The sequence below is a fragment of the Diceros bicornis genome, chromosome 1 (genome assembly GCF_020826845.1).
Source record: "Diceros bicornis minor isolate mBicDic1 chromosome 1, mDicBic1.mat.cur, whole genome shotgun sequence".
Classification (NCBI taxonomy): domain Eukaryota; kingdom Metazoa; phylum Chordata; class Mammalia; order Perissodactyla; family Rhinocerotidae; genus Diceros; species Diceros bicornis.
In genome coordinates this window covers 63398030-63420868 of record NC_080740.1, presented here as the reverse complement: position 1 = coordinate 63420868, position 22839 = coordinate 63398030, and the positions used below count along the sequence as shown (strand labels likewise).

The 22839-nt window shown below is 42.1% G+C and overlaps 1 protein-coding gene across 4 annotated transcripts in view; it reads right to left on the bottom strand.

Annotated features, from left to right (window-relative positions):
- SH3RF2 (SH3 domain containing ring finger 2) overlaps window positions 1-22839 on the bottom strand; it is a 133331-nt gene that overhangs the window by 69676 nt on the left and 40816 nt on the right. For all 4 annotated transcript variants that reach the window (XR_009220445.1, XR_009220447.1, XM_058543230.1 and 1 more), the window contains exons 3-5: window positions 11457-11726; window positions 8559-8654; window positions 843-1166 (exon numbers count right to left, since the gene is read on the bottom strand). Coding sequence is in view for 2 of the 4 variants with exons in the window: in XM_058543230.1 (XP_058399213.1) it covers window positions 843-1166; window positions 8559-8654; window positions 11457-11726 (690 nt within the window). In the remaining 2 variants the exon portion in view is untranslated. The remainder of the gene's footprint in view (window positions 1-842; window positions 1167-8558; window positions 8655-11456; window positions 11727-22839) is intronic.

Genomic DNA, 22839 nt, shown 5'->3' with positions numbered 1-22839 from the left:
TAGAAGTACTTCTGCTGCCGGAGTGCCACAACCGCCCCTTGGCTTATCTCCCTTCAGTTGGCAACTCAGTCACCAGGCTTAATAACAACAGCACTAACAGCTAATGCTGATAGGGTGCTTAGTATGTGCCAGGCATTGTGCTAAACACTTTACATACAGTATCTTATTAGATGCTCCATGTGAAAACACCCAGGGGCTGGCTTCGTGGGTGTGTGACATGTTTAGTCACACAGAGCTCTGCTCAGAAGGGCCCTTCACTTGGTTGAATGCTCTGCTGCTGCCATCTTGAAATTATTAATCATTTTTGAGCAAGGGACCTGCATTTTCATTTTTCACTGGGCCCTACAAATTATGTAGCCAGTCCTGAAAACACCTAATAACCCATAGTTTCTTTTTCTTTCTTTTCCTTCCTTTCACACGATGCCTAATACATTGCCAGGGGTTGGAACAGTGAATGTCAAATTGTGATGCCAGAACCCTCTCTACAAAATGGGTGCCATTCTCTCCTTGGAGGGAAGTTCTCTAAGCGACAGGAACTATGTCACAACTCTTAGTATGGAGAAGCAAAGGATCTGTGAGAATTTGGCAAGTTAAGTCCTCTAAGCCTCAGTTTTCTCATCTGTAAAATGGGAATACCAATAATAATACCTAACTTACAGGCTGTTTCAAGCATGAAATGGGATCATGTGTATACAGCTCTGACACATAATACATCTGACGTTAGTTATTGTTAATGCATTATGGGTGCTTAGCAGGTACTAAACATCCAATAGTGCTTGTGACATGGTATGGATCACTTGCCCAACTCCAAGGTGCCCTTATCCCAGGGGTTTGTTCCCTACCTGCCCCACAGAGCTGGGAAGAACATCTGCTTTCTCCATGTGCTGGGTGATCACAGAGGGGTTGCTGGAGCTGATAAGCACTGGGGTGCTGATCTCCACCATATGGCGCCCCGAAGGAGAATGGACCATCCTGTTGAGAGTGTTCAAGGCTGTCGTGATGGAGAACTGCCCGGGTCCCTTCCTCCTGGACCCAGGGCCCCTTCGGAGGGTGGGTGTGTTAATTGCTTTGCCTCTGGATGATGAAGACACCAGGGACAGGCTTTTTGTGCCGGCTGACTGACGGCCTTTGTTCTTCTCCAGGAGGTGTCTTGCGGTGAGGTTTGGCTGAAAAGACAAAACGTCCGATGAGAAGTTGATCTTCTGATCTAACGTGTGCAGCTAAGTCTTACCCAGGCTAGTCTGAAGCCAGTGCCGATGCCACCAACTCAGTCACCACTCCTTGGTCAGCTTCCGTCTTTATCAATATGTCCCAATTACTCTGTCATATCAATACATTCTCACAACTCTCTTGCAAAGTAGGTACTACTTTTTTACTCTCTTATTGAGGTCCAAAGGGGTTAAAAATAAGCCATGATACTCTTCCCTGATGGGGAGCACTCTTCCTTTACCCATTTCTCCCAGCCACATCCCACTCCTTTCCACCCAGTGGACACTCCCTTCCTCCTTCATCCAGCCCTGAGTCCCCCATCGGGTTGGCTGCTTACCCTTCTCTGTGCTCCTGCAGCCCCTACACTTTCCCATCATGGCAGTCTTCACTCCATACTGTAATCACTTATTTTTCTTTCCCCCACTGGACTGTTAGCTACCTGAGGGTAGGGACCTTATAAACATTATTCTCTGCTCTATCCCAGAGTGGATGCTCAGCGAGTGTTTGAAGAATAATGAGTGGATGAAGTTGCTCAAGTTCATATATTTGATAAGTGTTTGAGCCAGAATGTAAATCCACTCAGGACCCTGAATCTTTACGCTAAGACCATCTTTTACTACTTCCTTTAAATACCTTCATCTTATCACCGTTCTCTCTTGTTCTATACCTCTCAGTCAGTGGTGTGCTGGTAAATCAGGAAAAAAAAACCAGCCCTGATTTGTAGAGTTTTCCAATTTCTGTGGTGTAAATATCTGCCAATGGTTTAACAACCGGCTAGCAAAATTCCTGAAAATGTAACAACCAGCTCCTGCAGCCCAGTATCAGCTAGCTCTAGCACAACTGATAATGACTGCATTATATTTTGAGTTCCCCACCCACCAAGAGTCCCTGTGAGTCCATTTCCTTCAGAACTCTGAAATATGCTGACAAAACAGAGGTTTGTGTGAAAACTGTGCAGGACAATTACTTAAATGTCCATCATTAAGATCGTCACCAGTTGCTCTCTAAAACCACTTGTCGCATTCTAATTTAGAGATTCAACTATAGAGGTAAAGGGGAATTCGCCCATTTAAGAACCTTTTAATGACAATGTGTAGACAGTTGAAATAGAATAGAATAAATTGAGAGAGAAAATTTTGAAGAAGATGTAGTTCCTGCCTCAAGAAGGTTGTAATATTGTGGAAAAAAAATCATCAAGTAGGGGAAGGAGCATTATTATGTCCACTTTAAGGATAAGAGAGCTGAAGCCAGAGGGGTGACTTATAAATGCCAGAGCTAGCATGTAAACAACCAAACAAGAAAATATCAGAGAGTAATAAGTGCTCTGATGTGATAGAGAGTGGCTGGGGAAGTGGCTACTTTATTTATTTATTTTTTTTGCGAGGAAGATCAGCCCTGAGCTAACATCCATGCCCATCCTCCTCTTTTTGCTGAGGAAGATCGGCCCTGAGCTAACATCTATTGCCAATCCTCCTCCTTTTTTTCCCTTTTTCTCCCCAAAGCTATGTATGTCAACTATGTCATCTACATATGTCAACTACGTATGTCATAGTTGCACACCCTTCTAGTTGCTGTATGTGGGACGCCGCCTCAGCATGGCTGGACAAGTGGTGCGTCGGTGCGCACCCAGGATCTGAACCCGGGCCGCCAGTAGTGGAGCGCGTGCTCTTAACCGCTAAGCTGCGGGGCCAGCCCCAAAGTGGCTACTTTAGATTGGGGGCGTTAAGGAAGACCTGCTGGAAGGTGACATTGAAGCTGAGACACAGATGACAAGAAGCAACCAGTCATGTGAAGACAGGGCAAGAACATGCCAGGCAGGGGGCTTATAAGCCAGCGGAAAGATCCTAAAGAGGGGAAAAACTCAGCCTGTTTGCAAAAAAGACAAGGAAGAAACAGAGAGAAGGCTGGAATGGAGTGAGTGAGGAGCAGCTGGCAAAAATGAGCCTGCAGAGGAAGGCAGGGGTCGGATCACAAAAGGCTTGCAAGGAGGCTTCAAGTTTATTTTCAGCACGACAGGAAGCCTTTGGCAGGTTTTAGGTAGAGAAGTGACACGAACTGATTTATGTTTTTAAAAGCTCATGCTACGGTTTGGCAGTTTCTCACAAAGTTAAACACGTACTTAGCATGTGACCCAGCAATCCCACTCCTAGGTGATTACCCAAGAGAAATGAAAACACATGCTCACTCAAAAATAAGTATGCAAATGTTTACAGCAGCTTTATTCATAGTCGCCAACAAATGGAAACAACTGTGATGTCTTTCAGCTGGTGGATGGATGAACAAACTCTGGCCCATCCATACAATGGGATAAGAGTCAACAAAAAAAAGGGATGAGCTACTGACACAGGCAAAAACGTGGATGAATCTCAAATGCATTATGCTAAGTGAAGCCAGGCTCAAAAGGCTACATCTGTATGATTCCATTTCTATGACTTTCTGGAAAAGGAAAACCGCAGGAGCAGAAAACAGATCAGTGGTTGCCAGGGGTGGGAGTCAGGGAAGGAGTTGACTGCAATGAGGCAGCATGCCCCCGTATTTTTTTGGCGTCAAGATATAGAATAGTATATATCTATATCTTTTTTTTTTTCGTGAGGAAGATCAGCCCTGAGCTAACATCTGTGCTAATCCTCTTTTTGCTGAGGAAGACTGGCTCTGAGCTAACATCTATTGCCAATCCTCCTCCTTTTTTTCCCCCAAAGCCCCAGTAGATAGTTGTATGTCATAGTTGCACATCCTTCTAGTTGCTGTATGTAGGACGCGGCCTCAGCATGGCCGGAGAAGCGGTGCGTGGGTGCGCGCCCGGGATCCAAACCCGGGCTGCCAGTACGGAGCTCGTGCACTTAACAGCTAAGCCATGGGGCCGGCCCTATATCTATATCTTGATGGTGGTGTGGTTGTACAGCGTGCATTTATCAAATGTATAGAACTGGACACCAAAAAGAGTAAATTTTACTGTATGTAAATAAAAGTAAATACATAAAAAACTCATTCTGGCTGTTGTTTAGAAGTGCCAGACTAGAAGGGCAGAGACCAATTAGGAAGTCACTGAAATTGTTTAGGCAAGCTCTGACAGCAGTCTGGACTAGGGACAATGTCTTATATTCCCCAGAGCACCTATCCCTCTCTTGTTCACCCAGTATGAGGACAATATACACTCTTGGAGTTAAATGAGTAAAGTTCTTTATGGTCATTCACAGCTACAATGAAATAAGTTAATCTTTTTCTGCCTCTGCCTAATTGTTCTGTCCCCAGCTAAGCAACTCCGTCAGCATTTCCATCAGCAACATTGACAAAAGGTCCCATGTGACTCTCGGTCTGCTCTGTTCTCTGCCAATGTGATTAATGGCTCAGTTGGGGAAGGATTGCAGATCTTTTAAATTTGCACCCACTCATTTGAAGCAATATCCTTGGAGAGGTTCACTGGGCTGAGCAAGCTTCATACAACCGAGGCAGGCCCCGCCCGAGAAGTCCTGACAAGAATGGGCGTAAGCTCAGTGTTTGTTTTACCACCTTTTATCCAGGTGCAATTTAATAAATCAAATGATACATTAACAAGAACAATCCTGTTTATGCCAAAAAAAACCACGTCACTCTCATAAGAAAGTGTTCTGTCTTTCCAATTGTTTTGCATGGCACTGGTAATTCACAACTTATTTAGAGAGTTCTCAGCAAGTGTTAGTCTTAATGAAATGACTAGAGTCAAAATTTAAGTCCTGCTTTAAAAAGCTCAATTTAGATTTCAAGTAATTTTTGAAAACCAGGTTCCCAGATTAGCAACCACTTGATTATCTTTTTCCTCTCCTAGCAATTAAGAGAACAAATGAATCAGTGGCTAGTTTGATGATAATCTTGAGGGTTCTTGTAATCACTAATTTTAGAGGCAAAGTGGTGGGGAGAATATTCAAATGAATAATCATTAAATGTAGAAGTTTTGGACAAAAGGGTAGCAGAAATAGGTAATAAAATCAGTGGTGCCTTTTTTTCCCAGAGCTATGAAGAAGCTTCTTGAAATAATGCAGGGGACCACGCAAGCTCTAATCTGCAAAAATTTAAGCACCTCCTATGTGTCCGACTAGGTACTAGTTGTAGTTGATCTCTGCGCTTGGAGACTTCACCATTGTCTCCCAATCATGTAATTGTTCACCTGCAGCAAATGTTGCCTGACCCAGCAAACGGCTCCACCACTGACCTAGGCACACAAATCAGAAAGTGAGGCGTGATCCTTGACCACTCCCTCTCCCCTATCCCCCACTTCTGTCAACCTCCCAGTCCTCTAAAATGTCCTTGAATCTGTCCACTTGTTTCCAATCTACTAGTCCAAGTCACAATCATTTTCTAACTGAGCCACACAGTAGCCTCCTACCTGGTCTTTCTGCTTTTTTGCTCTCTCTCCGTCAAATTATTCTTCCCACTGCCGCTACAGCAGTCTTTAAGAAACCCAAATCTGAAGGAGTCATTGCCTCACTTAAAATCTTTCAATGACCTACTGATTTTTGGGTCAAGTCCAAACTTCTTAGGATATGGTAGAGACAATGATACTCACCAAACATTCCATGTACTCCTCTATATTTCTCAGCTGACTTAAAGACAGGCGAGGCTATGTGACTGGTTCAGGCCAATGGGCTATGAGCAGGAGTGACAAGTGTCACTTCTGAGCTAAGGCCTTTGCTGACATATGCCTCACTCTTCTTTACTCTTCCCCTGCTGGGGAAACTAGGAAGTCCATGTGTTCCAGAAGGTGCAGCTACAAGACGGCTCCAACTTTGCTAGTCTGGGATCCTAAGTAACTACGTGAGCAGAGCCTCCACCATTCTGTGCTGAACATATAACTTTTTCTTTGTTAAGCTACTGAGACTTAGGGGCTGTTTATTATCATAGAATAACCTACCTCACCCTGACTAATACAGGATGGTTTACAAAGCTGTCTGTGATCTATCTCCCGTCTACTTCCCTGGTTTCATTTTTTGTCACTCTCTTATTCTCTTAACTCCAGCTCTAGTATTCTTTTGGTCTTTGAACACATCACACTTCCTCATCCTCCAAGACTTTTGCACATGTTACCTCCATTCCTTAAAACACTCTTCCCTCCATGCTTACCTACATGAATCCTAATCATCTGTCAGATCTTGGCTTAAGAGGCATTTGCTGACCCTTGTATGATTTCTACATTTATGATGAAGTTGCACATCATACTCTCTCTCCCCACAATAGTTCCCTTTACTTCATTCTTTGCATTCTTCACCACACAATTACTTGGTTAATGTCTGACTTTACAATCCCTGAAAGTAGGGGCCCATATCTGTCTTGTATCTTTAGAACTTAGGCCAAGACCGGATATAGCAGGCAGTCAATGAAAAATTAGTTGAATGATTGAATATATGTTTAGGATGGGGTCACAGTGTATGGTTTGTTCTCTAACTTTTTTCCTGGTTAGTCTGACCGCCTCTCAGATATTTTTTCAATCATTCACTTGTTAAGGTAGTTTTTTTTTTTTTTTTGAGGAAGATTAGCCCTGAGCTAACATCTGTTGCCGATCTTCCTCTTTTTCTTTTTTCTCCCCAAAGCCCCGGTACATAGTTTTATATCCTAGTTGTAGGTCCTTTTAGTCCTATGTGGGACACCACCTCAGCATGGCTTAATGAGTGGTGAGTAGGTCCATGCCCAGGATCCAATCCTGTGAACCCCGGGCCGGCCGCTGAAGTGGAACGCTTGAGCTTAACCACTATGCCACCGGCCAGCCCCTAAGCTAATTTTTTAACCTGTTCTATGTTAGGCTAGCCTGTGAAGTATAAGCAACACACTCATCAGGTGCTCAGAGAAGAAAGAGACAACTGAGTGTTCAAGTAGTTGCTGAAATTTTATGGAGAAAGTGGGGTTCTAGCTGAGCCTTGTAAAATGAGTGAAATTTGAACAAGTAGAAAGCACTGGGTGGGTCTACCTGGAAGGGACCTCAGCAAGAGAAAAAGCACTAGGAATGAGAATACCGTTTAGTAGAGACAGTAAGAAGACCAGCCTCTCTGGACCCTTCCTCCACCCCTCCCTTCCATTTTTCTCCCCTTCCACACTGACTGAGTAGACGGGGTATAAAGAACTGTGAAAGCTGGACAGCGTTCCGGGCACGCCATGCCCTTCAGAACCTGCTTTGGCTCTTATGAATGGAAGACTTGGCCTTCTCTCCAATCACGCCTGTCTTCTGTTTTCACCCCACCCTACTAGAGGGCAGGGAGCATGCCTTTCACTTCTTTCCTAGCTCCCCACTGCTCACTTTTAATGCTTTATGCCTGGTAAGCACCCAATCAATGCAGTTAAACAATAAAATCTCACTTCTAAATTTGTAATGACTTGCTTCAAGCTAGGGCGAGGCTGAAGGCTAGGTTAGGGACTCCAGGTGATATTATTATATTGGAGAAATAGGTAAATAGCCTAACGTATTCTTTCTTTCTTTAAAAAACAACAGTAAGTAATATGTGCTCATGTCAGAAGATTTATAAAATACAAAGAAAATGAAAATCATCTAAAATCTCATCATTCGGTGATCACCACTGTTAATACTTTGGTACATTTCCTTTTAGTCCTTTATCCATATATATATACATGCATATATTTATAAAGCTAGTTTTATATAGTTCAATTTGTTTCTTTTTATTGTGGTAAAAAACACATAGCATAAAATTTACCATATTGACCATTTTTAAGTATACAGTTCAGTAGTTTTGAGTACATCCACATTGTTGTGAAACAGATCTCCAGAACTTTTTCATCTTCTAAATCTGCAACTCTATACCCATTCAGCTTTATTTTGCTTAACAATAAATCACAAACATCTTTCCATAATATCAAATACTCCATGATACTGAATATTCATCTATAACATTATTTTTAATGGATATATATTTTTCTATCACCATAATTTTTAAAAACTAAATTCTTATTGTTGGATAGTTAGATTATTTCTGTTTTTTTACCATTATACACAATGCTGTGGTGAACATTTTTGCATATTTTGTACATGTATCTTTGCACACTTATTTTAATATTTCCTTACAATAAACTCTCAGAAGTGGAATTGCTGACTCAAAGGAGATGTACATTTTTAACGTTCTTGATATGAGTTTATTTGAGTTCGGATATGAGAGATTGCACCAGTTTACACTCCTATCAGCAGAAAAGGTCCATTTCTCCCCCCTCTTGCCAGAACTGGGTACTATCATCTGGCATCTTTTCTTTAGAGACTTCAGTTAGTTCTGAAATAAGCCTCATATCAAATAGGAATTACTCTCAGGAATCACTGTGGCACGTGATTATTTCTGAGTAAGCTTGAATCAGATGTAGACTTGATACTCACGTACCTCTACAAACAAGATTGGGAAGATGCCTACTTTGTCTCCTAACTTTCCTTCTGCCCAGTTCTCATCCACGCGGCTGATCACAGTGATGACATCATCCTGAAAGAGAGAAAGTCTCATGGTCAATATTTACTTTCAGTTTCCAGGTGTTGAAACCCCTCAATGGAGATCAGCTTGGAGTCCCAGATGGTGTAAGGTATAAGGAATGTAGTTCTTTCATGATTTGTTTATAAATTCTTCCTGCTAAAATGATCTTTCTCCATAAAGGGCAGTATTTGAGTCACCAAGACCATAAGAAGAGTAGAAATAAGTTGGAAGATTAATGGAATTCAACAGGAAAACTTGGAAATGTTAATTTTCAATCACCAGAAGAATCTGGGCTTTTCATTTAAATTAACATGGTGGAGAAATCAAGATAGAAGCCAGAGGGAGACAGACTTTAACAAAAGGAAGAATGAATTTCATTGTGATTTGGAAGACTTTTCAGAACCTATTCAATTTTTAATTGTAAAATGACTTTTTATTCAAATTTTTGTCATTACAAAGGTTATACGTAGACTTGTAGAAACATTTGAAAATACAGATAAGCAAAACCAAGAAAAAATTCTACCACAACATAGATACAACCATTGTTAACATTTTGGTTAACACATTTTCCCTCAGATTCTTTTCTATGAGGATAAAACATATATACATATAAACATACTAATTTTTAAAATTGTTTCCAGAAACATACACATGTACACATAATAAAGTACATAAATTTTAGATGTAAAGCCTGATAAATTTTTACGTTAACTATATCCACGAAACCCCGTTCAGATTAAGAGATATAGAACACATCCAGCACCCAGAAGCTCCTTTGTACCCTTTCCTATCACCTAGCAAGAGGTAACCACTATTCTGACTCCCAGGATATACATTCATTTTGCCTTTTCTTGTACTTCATGCAAATACAGTCATACAGGACACATTGACTTTTCTCTTAATACCATATCAGGGACACCTTTCCACGTCCATACTCGTTCATCAATCTAAACCTGGATATTCATCCACTATCTCTCTGACCTTCTGATCCATGCCCCTCAGTAATTTAGATGAATCCAAATCTAAATTTACTACTACATTATACCTTTTCTTAGCTTTTTCTGTCCTTATTACAATTTGTAATTACACATTTATAGGATATTATTTCTTTAATGCCTGCCCACTCCATCAGACCATAAACTCCATGTGCCTGTATCTGTTTTGTTCATTTCTGTGTTTCCAGCACCTAATACAGTGGCTCCCCTTTAGTAGTCATCCAATAAATATTTCTTGAATGCATGCATACATGCACGAATAAATGACTGAGTGAATAAATTGTACAATTTATTGAGATAGAAAACACTAGGAAAAGAGTGGTTTGAGGAGAGAAGATCTTGTGTTTAATTTGAACATGCAGAATTTAGGAAGACCACCGGATTTCCTACTATAGTCTCAGCCTTCCATTGCCCTCCAGAATGGATCAAATTCTCTCTTCTGATTCCTTGTCATAATTTCCCATTTGTGTCTGTTCCTTCCACTAGACTGCTGGCTCCGTGAAGGTGGGGACAATGACTCATCACTTTATGCCCAGTGCACAACTTGGCATGTGGATGGGCTTAATGAAGGAGTGAGCAGGTGGAGTAAGTGTCCTGGTCTGCAAATTCCCAGAGAAGGGTAAAAACCAGCTGTGTCCCCACAGCCCACTGTCTACTGCCTGGCACGAAGTAAATACTCAATCCATACTTGTGGAGTTGAACTGCCCTTCCTCTAACTGCAGTTGAAGTATAGATTTCGCAGTTGGGGCTACAGAACAACCTTCCATAGGGGACTCATTCAGAGCTGCCAAGACAATAATGGTCAGTATGTCAGAATATGGAGGACAGTGAGGTTGTCTAGTTTGAGGGAATGTGAAGTAAATCTCATTTCTGGTAGTGGTGAATAAAAATGTTTTACGAAACAAAAGACCTTTCCTGAGCTGTGTAGCAGTTCCACTTGTATTTGATCTACTTATCAGAAGTAGCAAAGAATGAAAATCACCCCAACTTTGGTTTCTATGAGAAAATCTGAACATTTAAGGAATAATAAATACTGAATACAGAGAATTAAAGTAGTCTAGGCTTTAGTAGAAGTGTTGTTACTTGTACCTGGTGAAGAATCATCCAATAAAAAAAGAGGCAAAAAAATCTCGGGGTAGTTAATGTGCTCAGAAAATATATCTTGTAAGAGGTTATTTATGTATAAAGGTATAATTATGTTATGGTGTGTGTTTGGAGTGTTTGAATGCAAAGTTTACGACAAATGCATTGAATACGATGTCTACAACAAAACGAGTAGAACAAAACGAGTAGAATGATGTTTACAACAAGTGAGTACAACTAGGTGGTTAGAACTTGGTCAGCAAGGCTACCCTTACAGATACAGATGAAGAGGCAGGAGTTGTAGTTTTGCACAGCACGCTATCAACCTGTGTTTGTCATTTTCTGTCCACGTCTGTTTCTCCCACCACTGCGTCTGAGGGGAGGGAATGTGACTCCTTCATGCTGTATCCCCAGTGCCTGCAGAGAATAGGTGCTCAAAAGTGATTGTAGAATGAATGAATGAATGAATGTGTGAATACTTATTTTTGTAATTGCGATAGAAAAGGTTTAAGGATACCTATCAAACTCATTAGATTTCTCTAGTGACAGCACTTCTATGTGGTTTGAATTATACACACACATTACATATACATGCACACATATATACATAAATACACACATTTGTGTACAAATACATATAATTAAAAAAAAAATCAGCAAATATCAAGCGAACACCTCCAGGTTCTGCCAGTTTCTATGTGGTCGCTGGTGACTTTGGCAGCCCCCCGACTCTCACCTTGAGGAAGGTCAGGCAGTCCTGGTTCTCACTCTTGTCCTTGTCTCGTAGGTCGAAGTTGTACAAGGCCCGGCAGAGTGGGGGTGGCTGGGGCAGCTGCTGGATGACTTCCACGGAGCTGGCGGGGAAGACCCCGCTGACTCCATTGATCTCCCCCTGGTACCAGTTCTCATCAAGCTGTCTCCGGAGGAGGATGACATCTCCCTTATTAAACCTCAGGTCACTGGGACTCTGCCCTCGGTAGTTGCATAAGGCCTTTGCTCGAGGCACCTGCAGTGGCACAGACCAATAACATGTGTACTTAGCTTAGAGGCTGGAGAGATGGAAGGTATCATATTAATAACTAACCACTGAGCACTTCCTATGTGCTAAGTGCTGGATGTGGATCATCCCATTTAACCTTTGAGATAGACACTCTTATTATCCCCGTCTCTAAGATAGGATGACTGAGGCACAGAGTGGTTTAGTAGCTTGTCTAAGGTGACACAGCGGGGAAATGACAGCTATGGGATCTGAACTGAGGCTACCTGATACTAGAGCCCTTGTTTTTAACCACTATGCCAGGAACAGGGTTTCGGACTTGACTCCACAACTATGTGAACTTGAGTGAGTCAGTGACTCTCTCTGGGGCCTGAATACGAATTTGGAATCTGGCTCCACCTCTTTCCTTTTGTGTGACCACGGACAAGTTATTTAATCTTTCTTAAATCATATTCATTTATAAAATGGGGCAATAACAGAATACCCACCTCATGAGGGTAGTTGTGAGGAATAAATTATGTTCCTAACGCATTTAGCATATTGCTTGGTACACAGTGTGTGCTCAATGAATGACATCTCTTATAGTCGTCATCTATAATGGAGGGCTAACTATATCATTTCTACCTACTCCTCAGTATTGATGGGAAGAAAATTGAGGTAAAAACTCCCTGAAGGGACTGGCCCGGTGGTGTAGCGGCTAAGTTTGCCCGCTCTGCTTTGGTGGCCCAGGGTTTGCGGGTTTGGGTCCAGAGCCGGACTACGCACCACTCATTAAGCCATGCTGTGGCGTCGTCCTATGTACAAAATAGAGGGACATGGGCACAGATGTTAGCTCAGGGCCAATCTTCCTCAGCAAAAAGAGGAAGATTGGCAACGGATGTTAGCTCATGGCCAATCTTCCTCACACACACAAAAAAACAAACAAGCAAAACAAACAAACAAACAAAAGAACTCCCTGAAAATAGAAAGTGCTATATGAAAGTGATGCAACATTTGTCTTCAGCCTTCTCTAGAAAGTGTAAACCTCATGAGTGTTTGGATCGTTAGGAAGTGCAACTGAGATTAAAAACGACAGAGATCAATCATCAGTTTTTTTAAAAAAATTAGCTAAAGAATCATCATTTGTCAAGTCAGTTGTCTTTCTAAGTAATTATTTCAATCAATTGCATTTTTTTCTAATTAGAACTGGTTTCTCCACACAGAAATGGCGTCACTCTGGTCTTGTTTGAAGTCAGTTTGGCAAACTGACAGTTCTGATAACTTAGGTTTAACAGAAAGCCCTTCAGTGTTGCCTGGGATTGTGTTTTATTTCGTGCTTTTCTCAGCAATGGGGTGAAGTAGTCCCCTTTCCTGGTGGCAGTCTTGTTATTCATAAGAGGGTAGAAGGGGCATTAATTCAGTTCTTCAAGGACCTTCTGAGTCTGCAAGGTTCATTCTAAAGGGAATTTCAAGCAGCTTAGGGGTAGAGACTAGACCTGAACAGCACCTTGCTGGTGGGATGGTAGAGCAGTGCTTTTCTGCTGGTCCCTGAATACTGTAAGGAGAGCTTAGAGAGTTAGAAAACCACAGGAACACAGCTCATCCTCGGGAAACTAGTGGACAAGTAAGCAACGATGTATGTACTAGGAGGTTTAGCACAGTGCTGTGGATAAATGAAATTGGTTGAATAAATTATGATGCACCTACACAATGGGAAACCCTACAGTCATTAAAATTGATGATGTTCATCTATAATTAATAACATTGAGAGTTACTCAAAATATATGGGTAAGTATAATAGAAGAGGTTAAAAACAGTTATGTAGACGAGGCTTTCATTATAAATACACATGTATGTTCTCACCTGGGGAAAATGCTAGATGGCTATACATCAACATTTTAAGAGTGGTTATTTCTAAGTGGTGAGATATTTGAACATTAAAAAAATTGTTTCCCTAAGTGCTTAGCAGTGTTTTCTAACTTTTCTATAATGAAATAGTTGTATTGCCTATTAAAATTGGACAGTAAAAAGAAAACGAATAAAGCTGAGGGATGAGAAGTGAAAGGCATGGGAGGAATTTAGGAAGAAGATAAGCCAAGCTGAGCAGGATCAGCAAACCATGCAACTACCTTTTTGGAGAAGATGTTCCTTATCTGAGAAATAAGCAAGCAGAAGCAGGATCAGAGCAGAGGATTTCTGGGAAATGATCTGAATCTGCTAAACTCCTATGGTTGGGTATTCCAGGGAACAATAGTTGTCCCTCCATATTCCTTCTTTCTAATTCTCCATTGTAATATAAATCACATTTTTCTGGGTACATGACCACTTGGAACACTGGTCACATTTTCAAGCCTCTCTGGCAAAGTTCTGGCCAATGGTGTATAAGCAACTTTTAGGAAGTGTCCTTACTGAGAGAGACTGATTTTCTTTTTCCTTTCCTCTGTTTTGCTGTGTGGAATGCACATACAATTGCTGGAGCTCTAGCTGCCATCTTGAACAATGTGGATAAGGGTCATACCTAAATAGGGAAGGAAGTAGTCTGGGTTGCAGAGCTGCCAGACCAGTCCTGGACTACTTTACTTCCAGACTTTTGTCTGAAAGCTAAGTAAACTTCCATCTTGCTTAATGCACTGTTAGTTTGGATTTGTAAAAAGAGAAGAAAAGGAAAGAAAAAAGGAGAGAAAGGAAGAATGAAAAAACAAGAAAAAAAGAATCGAAGTCCCTTTGACTTTGCATAATAATGACAGTATCAATAGCTAATATTTATTGAGTGCTTCTTCCCATGTGCCAGACACTGTACTAAGCACTCCACAATATATTTTGTGAGAATATTAATTCTCACAACAACTTGTGATTAGAAAACCGAGGATCAGAGATTAAAAATTTGCCCAAGTTCATGAAGCTAGAAAATGGTAGATTTAGGATTTGAGCTCAGGTCTGTCTATCCCCAAGCCCCAAGCTCTTATCCATTCAGACAGTGTTTCTCAAAATGGAGTCTGTGGTTCACCTGTATCAGAATCCCTGGAGATGTTAAAAATGCAGATTTCTGGACCCCATCCCTGGCCTACACGACCAGAATCTCTTGGAGTATGATTCAAGTAGCTTCATTTTTATCGAGCTCCCTCAGCATCCAAGTCTGATGCCCCTGGTCTGAGTCATATCTTATTGTAACTAAAATGGGAGCAATGGAGTTTTGATGTAGGTTTTGTAAACGGCTAAGCTGCTTTTTTCCTTTCTTTTCTGGAAGACATTCCAGTGCAATTAGCTTATGTATTTTAATGACCACTGAGCAAGTATATTAAACTAAAATTGCACAAAATGCTTAAATCTCTTTAAAGATGCATAAACTTTGAAACTCTGAGATAGTACTAATTGCCTGACCATTTTAATTTTTTCTCCATCTCCCCTCAGTATAGGTAAGTATTCTGGAAGCAAACTGTAAATTTTATTTTTAACATGAAGGCTCTTTTCATCTTCTTTCTCTTCATTCTAGATAACCCATCCCCTGGTATTCTCAGTTCTACATTCATACTTACAGGAAACATTGGCTTCCATGCTGTAATAGAGGGAAGGAGGGTGGTGAGAGAGAGAGAGAATAAGGAGAGAGGAAGGAAATTAACATTTATTGTGGTTTTAGCAAGCCACAGAAATTTTTTTACATTATTGCATGAATGTACTTTCCATGTATTATCTCACTCATATGATCTCAAAGTCCTATGAAGTAGGTGGTATCACCCAATTTTATTGCTGAAGAAACAGAACTTCTGAGATGTTCAATGTCACCACGCAAGGTCACATAGCCAGTGTATGCAGACTCGAGATTGACTTAGGCTCATTTCACCAAAGCCCTAGTGCTTCTATCACCCTCATTCCCTTTCATCCAGCTGAAGTCACCTAGTATGTCTTTCCATCATAAAACTCATTTGGGGCTCTGTTTTGTAATCAAAATCCGAATAGAGTGTGAATGCAATTTGCTTGCTGCTGGCTGTATTAGCATGAATTATTGAACTCCAGAGCCCTCGCATAAAAGTTAAGCACCTGAAGAGACTCAGCTGGTTCATTCTATCTGGTCCTCAACTGTTCTCTCAAGGGAAAATGACTCGAGTTCCGCATCAGCTATCACCTGTTGTATTGCTGGGAATAGCTTTTATCACTCACAATTGTTCTCTGTCTCTATAGGCGCAGGCAGGAGGGGGAATGGGGACAAAGTGGTGTGGAGGTCTCACAGCCAGGTCATTACCAAACTCTTTTTTCCCAGTGTTTTTCAGAAAGACAGATAATCCAGTGGAAGCTTGTGTGTGCCTAAAAAGCTTTCCTTTTCCAAGATTCAAAAGCCTCAAGACTTTTATGCTCCTGTAATTTGTCTATTTATTGGTCACCTCAGTAGGGGCTGAAAGCCACGAGGGCCATGCTTTTGACAGAGGCATAATGCATAGAATCCAGAAACAAGGAAACAGGGGCATGCAGACATTAGTAGTAAAATTATGCTGTAGTAATTATGTGTGTTAGTAATAACATTATGGCAAGCACCCCTTCTCTGAGGAACCACCTGTTTGTTCTCCATCTTCTGATGGGCACATCAATCACTCTGGTCTCATCACACACACAGGGGTATGTGGCCCAGGCTGGCCAGTTAGGGCACCCAAATCCCCCAGCATAGTGCTTGGTATAGGGCAGGCCTGTGCCCCAAATCGGACCAATTAGAATGTTCTTTGAAGTTTGATATATAAACACCAAGAAGAGAGTCTTTCTTACTTTGGATCATCAGCCTTGAGGTGATAAGCCTTGGACTACCAGTGGCGATATTTCCCAACCAGTAGACACACTTGCCTGAGTGAAGCTGTAGAAGGCAGCAGAACTAGAGATATAGTGAGATACATATGTAACTAGATGGATAAAGCCTTGACAATAAAATTTGAACGCCTAGATCCAGCTATGGCTGAAGGATACTCAGTTAAACGAGATCATATCCCCAATGTATTGTTTATTACTTAAACTGCTTGGAGTTATTTCTGACACTTTAAGCTGAACAAGTCCTGACTAATACATATTAAAAACTCAGACACAACTAAATGCATAACAATGAAATAGTAGAATTCAGGAACAGCAGGAGGTCCAGTTGCCAGTGAGCCCTGAGCTTATTTCCAATTTGAAAATAATGAAGGAGGCATGTGGATTGATAACCGGGTAAGAGAAAAGGAGCCTAAGAGGAGCAGAATCACCAGAGTGACACATACACGAGAAAAAGCTGAGCTGGGGTGAGAGCTGAACCTGCCCCTCTGTAACCAGCTCTTCACTACGCACCACTGACACTTCCCACTTGTTTAGAAAGGGGTTGGCCTAGTTCTCTGTACTCCTGGCATCAGGTGGGGCCAAAACCAACACACTAAGCTAACTTTTTACCTCTCCAAGCTGGTTGTGAGATTGCCCATTACTACACAATGGAGCCAAGGAAAAACATCCTGGCCTTTGGCTCAAGTTATCATTTACCAGGTTATGAATTCTCTGCTGGAGAATTCAAGATTTGTAGCTGAAGCATCTGTACCTCCACTTCTGAGGCCTGGGCACAAGCAGGTGTTGAATAAATGTTTGATGAACGAATTTGTGAAATAATCAAGAAACATCTAGGAATTGCCATTCCTGGAGGAAAAGGATGCATGCAAGGTTAATAAATATGACTGATAATAATTTCCTGAAAGCAGATCTATTGGCATGAGCTGGAAAGTAAAAAAGGAGCGTTTTGGTCATATTTTAGTAATTTGATGCTGCACACACTCAAAAGGGTTCCATACTTAAATAAGCTCAGGAAACACTGAGTTACACCAAGTCACACAAGTTTCTTTGCTGACTGGCTCCTCAGAAGCTTTACTCTGCTAACGTGATTTTGCATTTGCATCTGGACCACTTTGCAGGGCTAGAGAACAGGCCTTGGGAACGCTGGGTAAGGTAAGCGTGACTTCCCCTGTGGTATCACTCTACTCGTGAGACAAAGGGTCAACCAACTGCCCTGGATCCTAACTTCCTAGTTCCTGCTTAGCCAACTCAGCCACGCTGCCTCCCTCCCTCACTGTAATAATACTTCTGGAGCAGATTTGTTGAGGGCAATGGGGGGTATATTAGAAAGTGCTGGCCGGCCCTTGTGCATATGTTTCTCCTTCTCCGGTGAGGAAGGAGAAGCCCCCAGAACTCACTCAACGGGATCAGATCTGGCTGGCCTCGGCAAATCCTAGATCATCTGCTGCTTGGGGCCCTGAGACCACCAGAAGGTTCATGGTACTGTTATCTTCCTAAGTGGAAATCCCTGAATCTGGGCATTCAAATTTGAGGCCAGGCTTATAAAACACTCTCTGCGAGTTTCTCCTTTTTGCAGAGAATTTTACTTGTTCAGGGGAGGTACTAGGGTGCAAAACCCACAGATATTATAGTCAAGTAGGATGTTGGTTTGCGTTCTGGCTTCCATAACTTTGGCCAAATCACTTAGCCTTCCTGATCCTTAGTTTGGATCATCCACAAATTGGGGCTAATGCTAATACTTCTTTGTGCAGTAAACTCAGAAAATCTGCATTATTCAAACCCTGCATATTCTATTGAAAGATTTGGCCCTCGACCTGGGAGATAGTCTCCAAGTCCTTGGAATATCCTGCCTGATCAGAAAGACTTTATTTATCTGGGGACTTGGGACACACCAGATACTTTAAGCTACCAACGTAATTTTTGTTGAGGGTTTGGGTCATGCAGTAAAACCTTGACCTCTGGAGGGGCTGGAGACTAAGGTCAACCACCTGGGAAGTCAGTCATGCCTACCTGACTGACCCTCAATAAAAACCCTGGTCATCAAGTCTTGGGAGAAGTTCCTTTTGACAATACTTCATGTGTGTTGTCACGCATTGTTGCTGGGTGAAATAAGTGCTGTCTGCACAACTCCTCTGGGAGAAGACAACTGAAAGCTTGTGCCTGGTCTCTCTTGGACTCTGCCCTATGTGTCTTTTCCCATTGCTGACTTTAATCTTTATCCTCTCACTGTAATAAACTGTAACCATGAGTATAACAGCTTTGCTGAATTCTGTGAGCCCTTCTAGTGAATCCCTGAACCTGAGGGAGTCTTGGGAACCTCTGAATACACTTCCTTACGGGTTCGTTGAGAGGACTAATGAGATAAATCACATAGAATACTTAGGAGAATGCTTGGCAAATAATAAGTGTTCAATAAATAAGGATGTTTACAGTTTTGCCCAAAGGAGGAGAGGGGAGTAATGAGCTTGCTGTTACACTCTCTGGCCTGACTTTTCCAGCTCCACTTGTTATTCATTCTTTCAATAAATATTTTTTGAGTGCCAACTATGCCAGACATTGTCTAGTTGGGGAAACAAAGATCCAACTTAAAAATAAATATATAATATAATTATAAGTTGGAGTAAGTTTTATGAGGAAAAGAATAGGAAGATGAGAAACACTGAGAGATGGGAAGGGAACCAATGTAAGGAAGGTTCTTATTATTGGCCCAACATCTATATCTAAAAGTCTACTCTGTTCTGTGAATTTTGTCATGTGTTTCTCTCTTTATTTCTTCTCCCCTCAGTCTTTTGTCTCACACCTCTCTTCTTCCAGTCCTAGGTAGAGAGCTAGGACATCACAACTCTACACTTTCCTTCTTTGTCTATCTCCTAGCCAGCCCTGGTTGTCTAATGGTTAAGATTTGGTGTTCTCACTGCAGTGGCCCAGGTTCGTTTCCCAGTCAGGGAACCACACCACCCATCTGTTGGTTGTCATACTGTGGCAGCTGTGTGTTGCCAAGATGCTGAAAGCTATGCCACCAGTATTTCAAATACCAGCAGGGTCATCCATGGTGGACAGGTTTCAGCAGAGCTTCCAGACTAAGACAGACTAGGAAGAAGGACCTGGTCACCCACTTCCAAAAAAATTGGCCATGAAACCCTATGAATAGCAGCAGAACATTGTTTGATATAGCACTGAAAGATGAGAGGACTATGCAAAAAAAGACTGGGCAGGGCTCTGCTCTGTTGTATGCCGGGTCGCTAGAAGCTGGAATCGACTCAATGGCACTAACAACAACAAAAATCTATCTCCTGCCACTTTGAGTCAGTGGGCATGGCATTTCTTCTTTCCTTTCTTAATCGAATATCAAACAAGCACCCAAGATATGCAGACTTCTTTCCATTGGTCCCTCCTGCCTCCTTCCTGGGTTATTAGGGGTCCTATAGCAGGAAAAAGCGAAGGAAGCAGGAATTTACACCATGGGGGAGAGAAAGAACCACTCACAATCATCAACCCATTTTCTAGGTCACCATTAGCATGCTTTCATTTTTCCCTCCAAACACTTTTTTTTTTTTTGCTGAGGAAGATTCGCCCTGAGCTAACATCTGTGGCCAATTTTCCTCTATTTTGTGTGTGGATCACCGTCACAACATGGCTGCTGATGAGTGGTGTATGTCCGCACTCGGGAACCGAACCCAGGGCCCTGAAGTGGAGCATGTCAAACTTAACCACTAGGCCTGGGGCTGGCCCCCTCTCCAAATATTTTTTGATATTGCCTTGGGGTGAGCTCACTCTCTATCATTAGGAGGTAATCCCAGACATGTTCATAGCCATATCCCTGGCTCCTAACACAAGCTGGTTCTTAATAATAGTTGGGATTGCTTTTGAAATGGGTTGGGTGCCAGGTCCTAGAGATGTTCAATCGGATAGCACTGAATTCTCCATGGAACCAAAGCATTTCCATTGTCATCTCTTCCCCTAGGAGGGCACAGGGCACCTGTGAGGAAGGGCAAGAGGTGCATGAAAGCCTGAAGGACAAAGGAAGGAGCTATCTCACTCATCCTGGGAGGTGATTCTGCTCCCTTTCATTATCCTCATTTCCAGAGTGAGCTTTTCCAATAGGTGTGGCACCTGGTGGATGAGTCTTTTTTTTTTTTTTTTTTGGTGAGGAAGACTGGCCCTGGGCTAACATCTGTTGCCAAGCCTCCTCTTTTTGCCTGAGGAAGACTGGCCCTGAGTCAACATCTGTGCCTATCTTCCTCTATTTTGCATGTGGGTTTCCACCACAGCATGGCTTGATGAGTGGTGTAGGTCTGCGCCTGGGACCTGAACCCACAAACCCTGGGCCGCTGAAGCAGAGAGCTCCAAACTTAAGCACCAAGCCACCAGGCTGGCCCTGGATGAGTCTTTTTCCATATGGTTTGAGAAACTGAGCCAAATCCACCATGCAGAGGGAGGAAAGATGAGTCAAACAACCCTTCCACCACTAGCCCCTCCCCTGGAGGAATGACTAGTGACAACATGACCCACGCAAACAGCAGATGTTTCTGATAATGAGGCCATCTGTTCTGGGGCCTGGAGGTGGCCCCTAGGTGTGATACACAACTTAGAAACTTGTGTCATTGAGTGAGGCACTGAACCTCTCTGGGCCTCAGTTTCCTCAACTGCAAAGTGAAGACGGTGATTTTTACCATTCCTTCCAACTCTAAAGATAACAGGATATTAAGGTGAACCATCAAAGCTCCAAGAGTATCTTTAAAATACTCCATAAATAAAGGTGTGGATGAGACGAAACCAAATTGGCAAAATGTTGATAACCGTTGAAATCTGAGTCATAGGTAGAGGGTGATTTATTATACTATTCTCTCTACTTTTGTGTATGTGGTCTTCCTCAGAATTGCCGGTGAAGTGAAGGTGCCACCAGCAGGACAGGCTGTTGTGGTGAGGAATGGAGTGACTGTGAATGTTCCCAGACCCTTGGGGAAAATGACTGGGAAGAGGAGCACTAAAGTGGCTGGGCTTGTCCTCCATTGTCAAAAGGTTACATCTTGATTTCAAACTGTTACTTCTTAGTTCATCTCAATCCTTTAGGACTTGCATGTTGGTGTGTGTGCATGTTTATACCCACTTGCACTTTAATTTGGTGATACCAAAGGAAAAATCCTGCACGACCCTTGTTGAAAACAGCAAGCCCCGGGCAGTTAGAATTCTTCCCTTTCAGTTTAACTGTCCTTGAAGCCAAGATTTTCACCACCAAGACCTGCAAATCTGCTGCTTACCTGTCTCTTTCAAATCAACATTTAGAGCACTCCTCTCATTTATACCAAAGGAACAGACATGACCTTGGAGAATAAGTACCCTGCTTGCCCAGCGAGCTGGACCCCATGTTAGGAGCGAGTAGCTGTACATCAGAGAGATGCTAAAGACCCACATGTCATCTGTCCCACTGAACACAGGGTCATTTCAGTAGAAAGCCTGAATTTAGGGAAACCCTCTGAAAGTCCCTGAGAAATGGAAAATGTCTCTGATGATTAAGCTATAGAAGTATTGCAGCAGTTATTTGCAATCATTTTTCACTCTGAGATAGAGTCAGTAGTCCTAGGAATATGAGATACTGCAGAATATGTGGACAGTTCCTTTTCTCCGAAAGGTCGTATCCAGATAGCTGCCAGTATCTTTGGCATTGCCTCTACGTCTGCTGCATCTCTGTCTTCAGAAAGCCTTGACTATCTCCTCCCCCAAGGCTGAGCTGGGTCTCCTTTTTTTGTGAGTCATTGCATCCTGTACTTCCCCTATCACAGCACTCATCACTTTGTATTGTAATTGCTGGTTTACTTGTCTGACTGCCCACCAGATCTGAACTCTGTAGGCCTATGACTTGTTCACCTTTATACACAAACACCTGGCAAAGTGATGCCATCCACTCATTCATTCAACAGAAATGTCCTGAAATGCCTACAGTAAATAAGGCAGACACAATCTCTGCCTTTATGGGACTTACATTCTAGTAGCACCCAGTAGGCACTCAATAGGTATTTGTTGAATGAATGAATGAATGAATGAATGAATAAATATTAAACCACACCATGCCACGTAAATCCAACTCCAACTTTGATATTTCACCATCTCTGCTACTGACATAAAACTCCAACCTGCCAAACGGTTATTTCTCCAGGATTCAGGAGTGTCCAGGCATGCTAGCCACACATAAATATAGTATTTTTCTAGGTCACCCTTTAAAAAGCCCCCATTTTTAAAATGTGCTTTGTGCTATATCCATATCCCAGTTTTTCCAACGAATACCCGCCTTGGAGACTCCCACTGTTGAAGACTTTTTCTTTCCCACATGTCCTCTTCATCAAGTGTA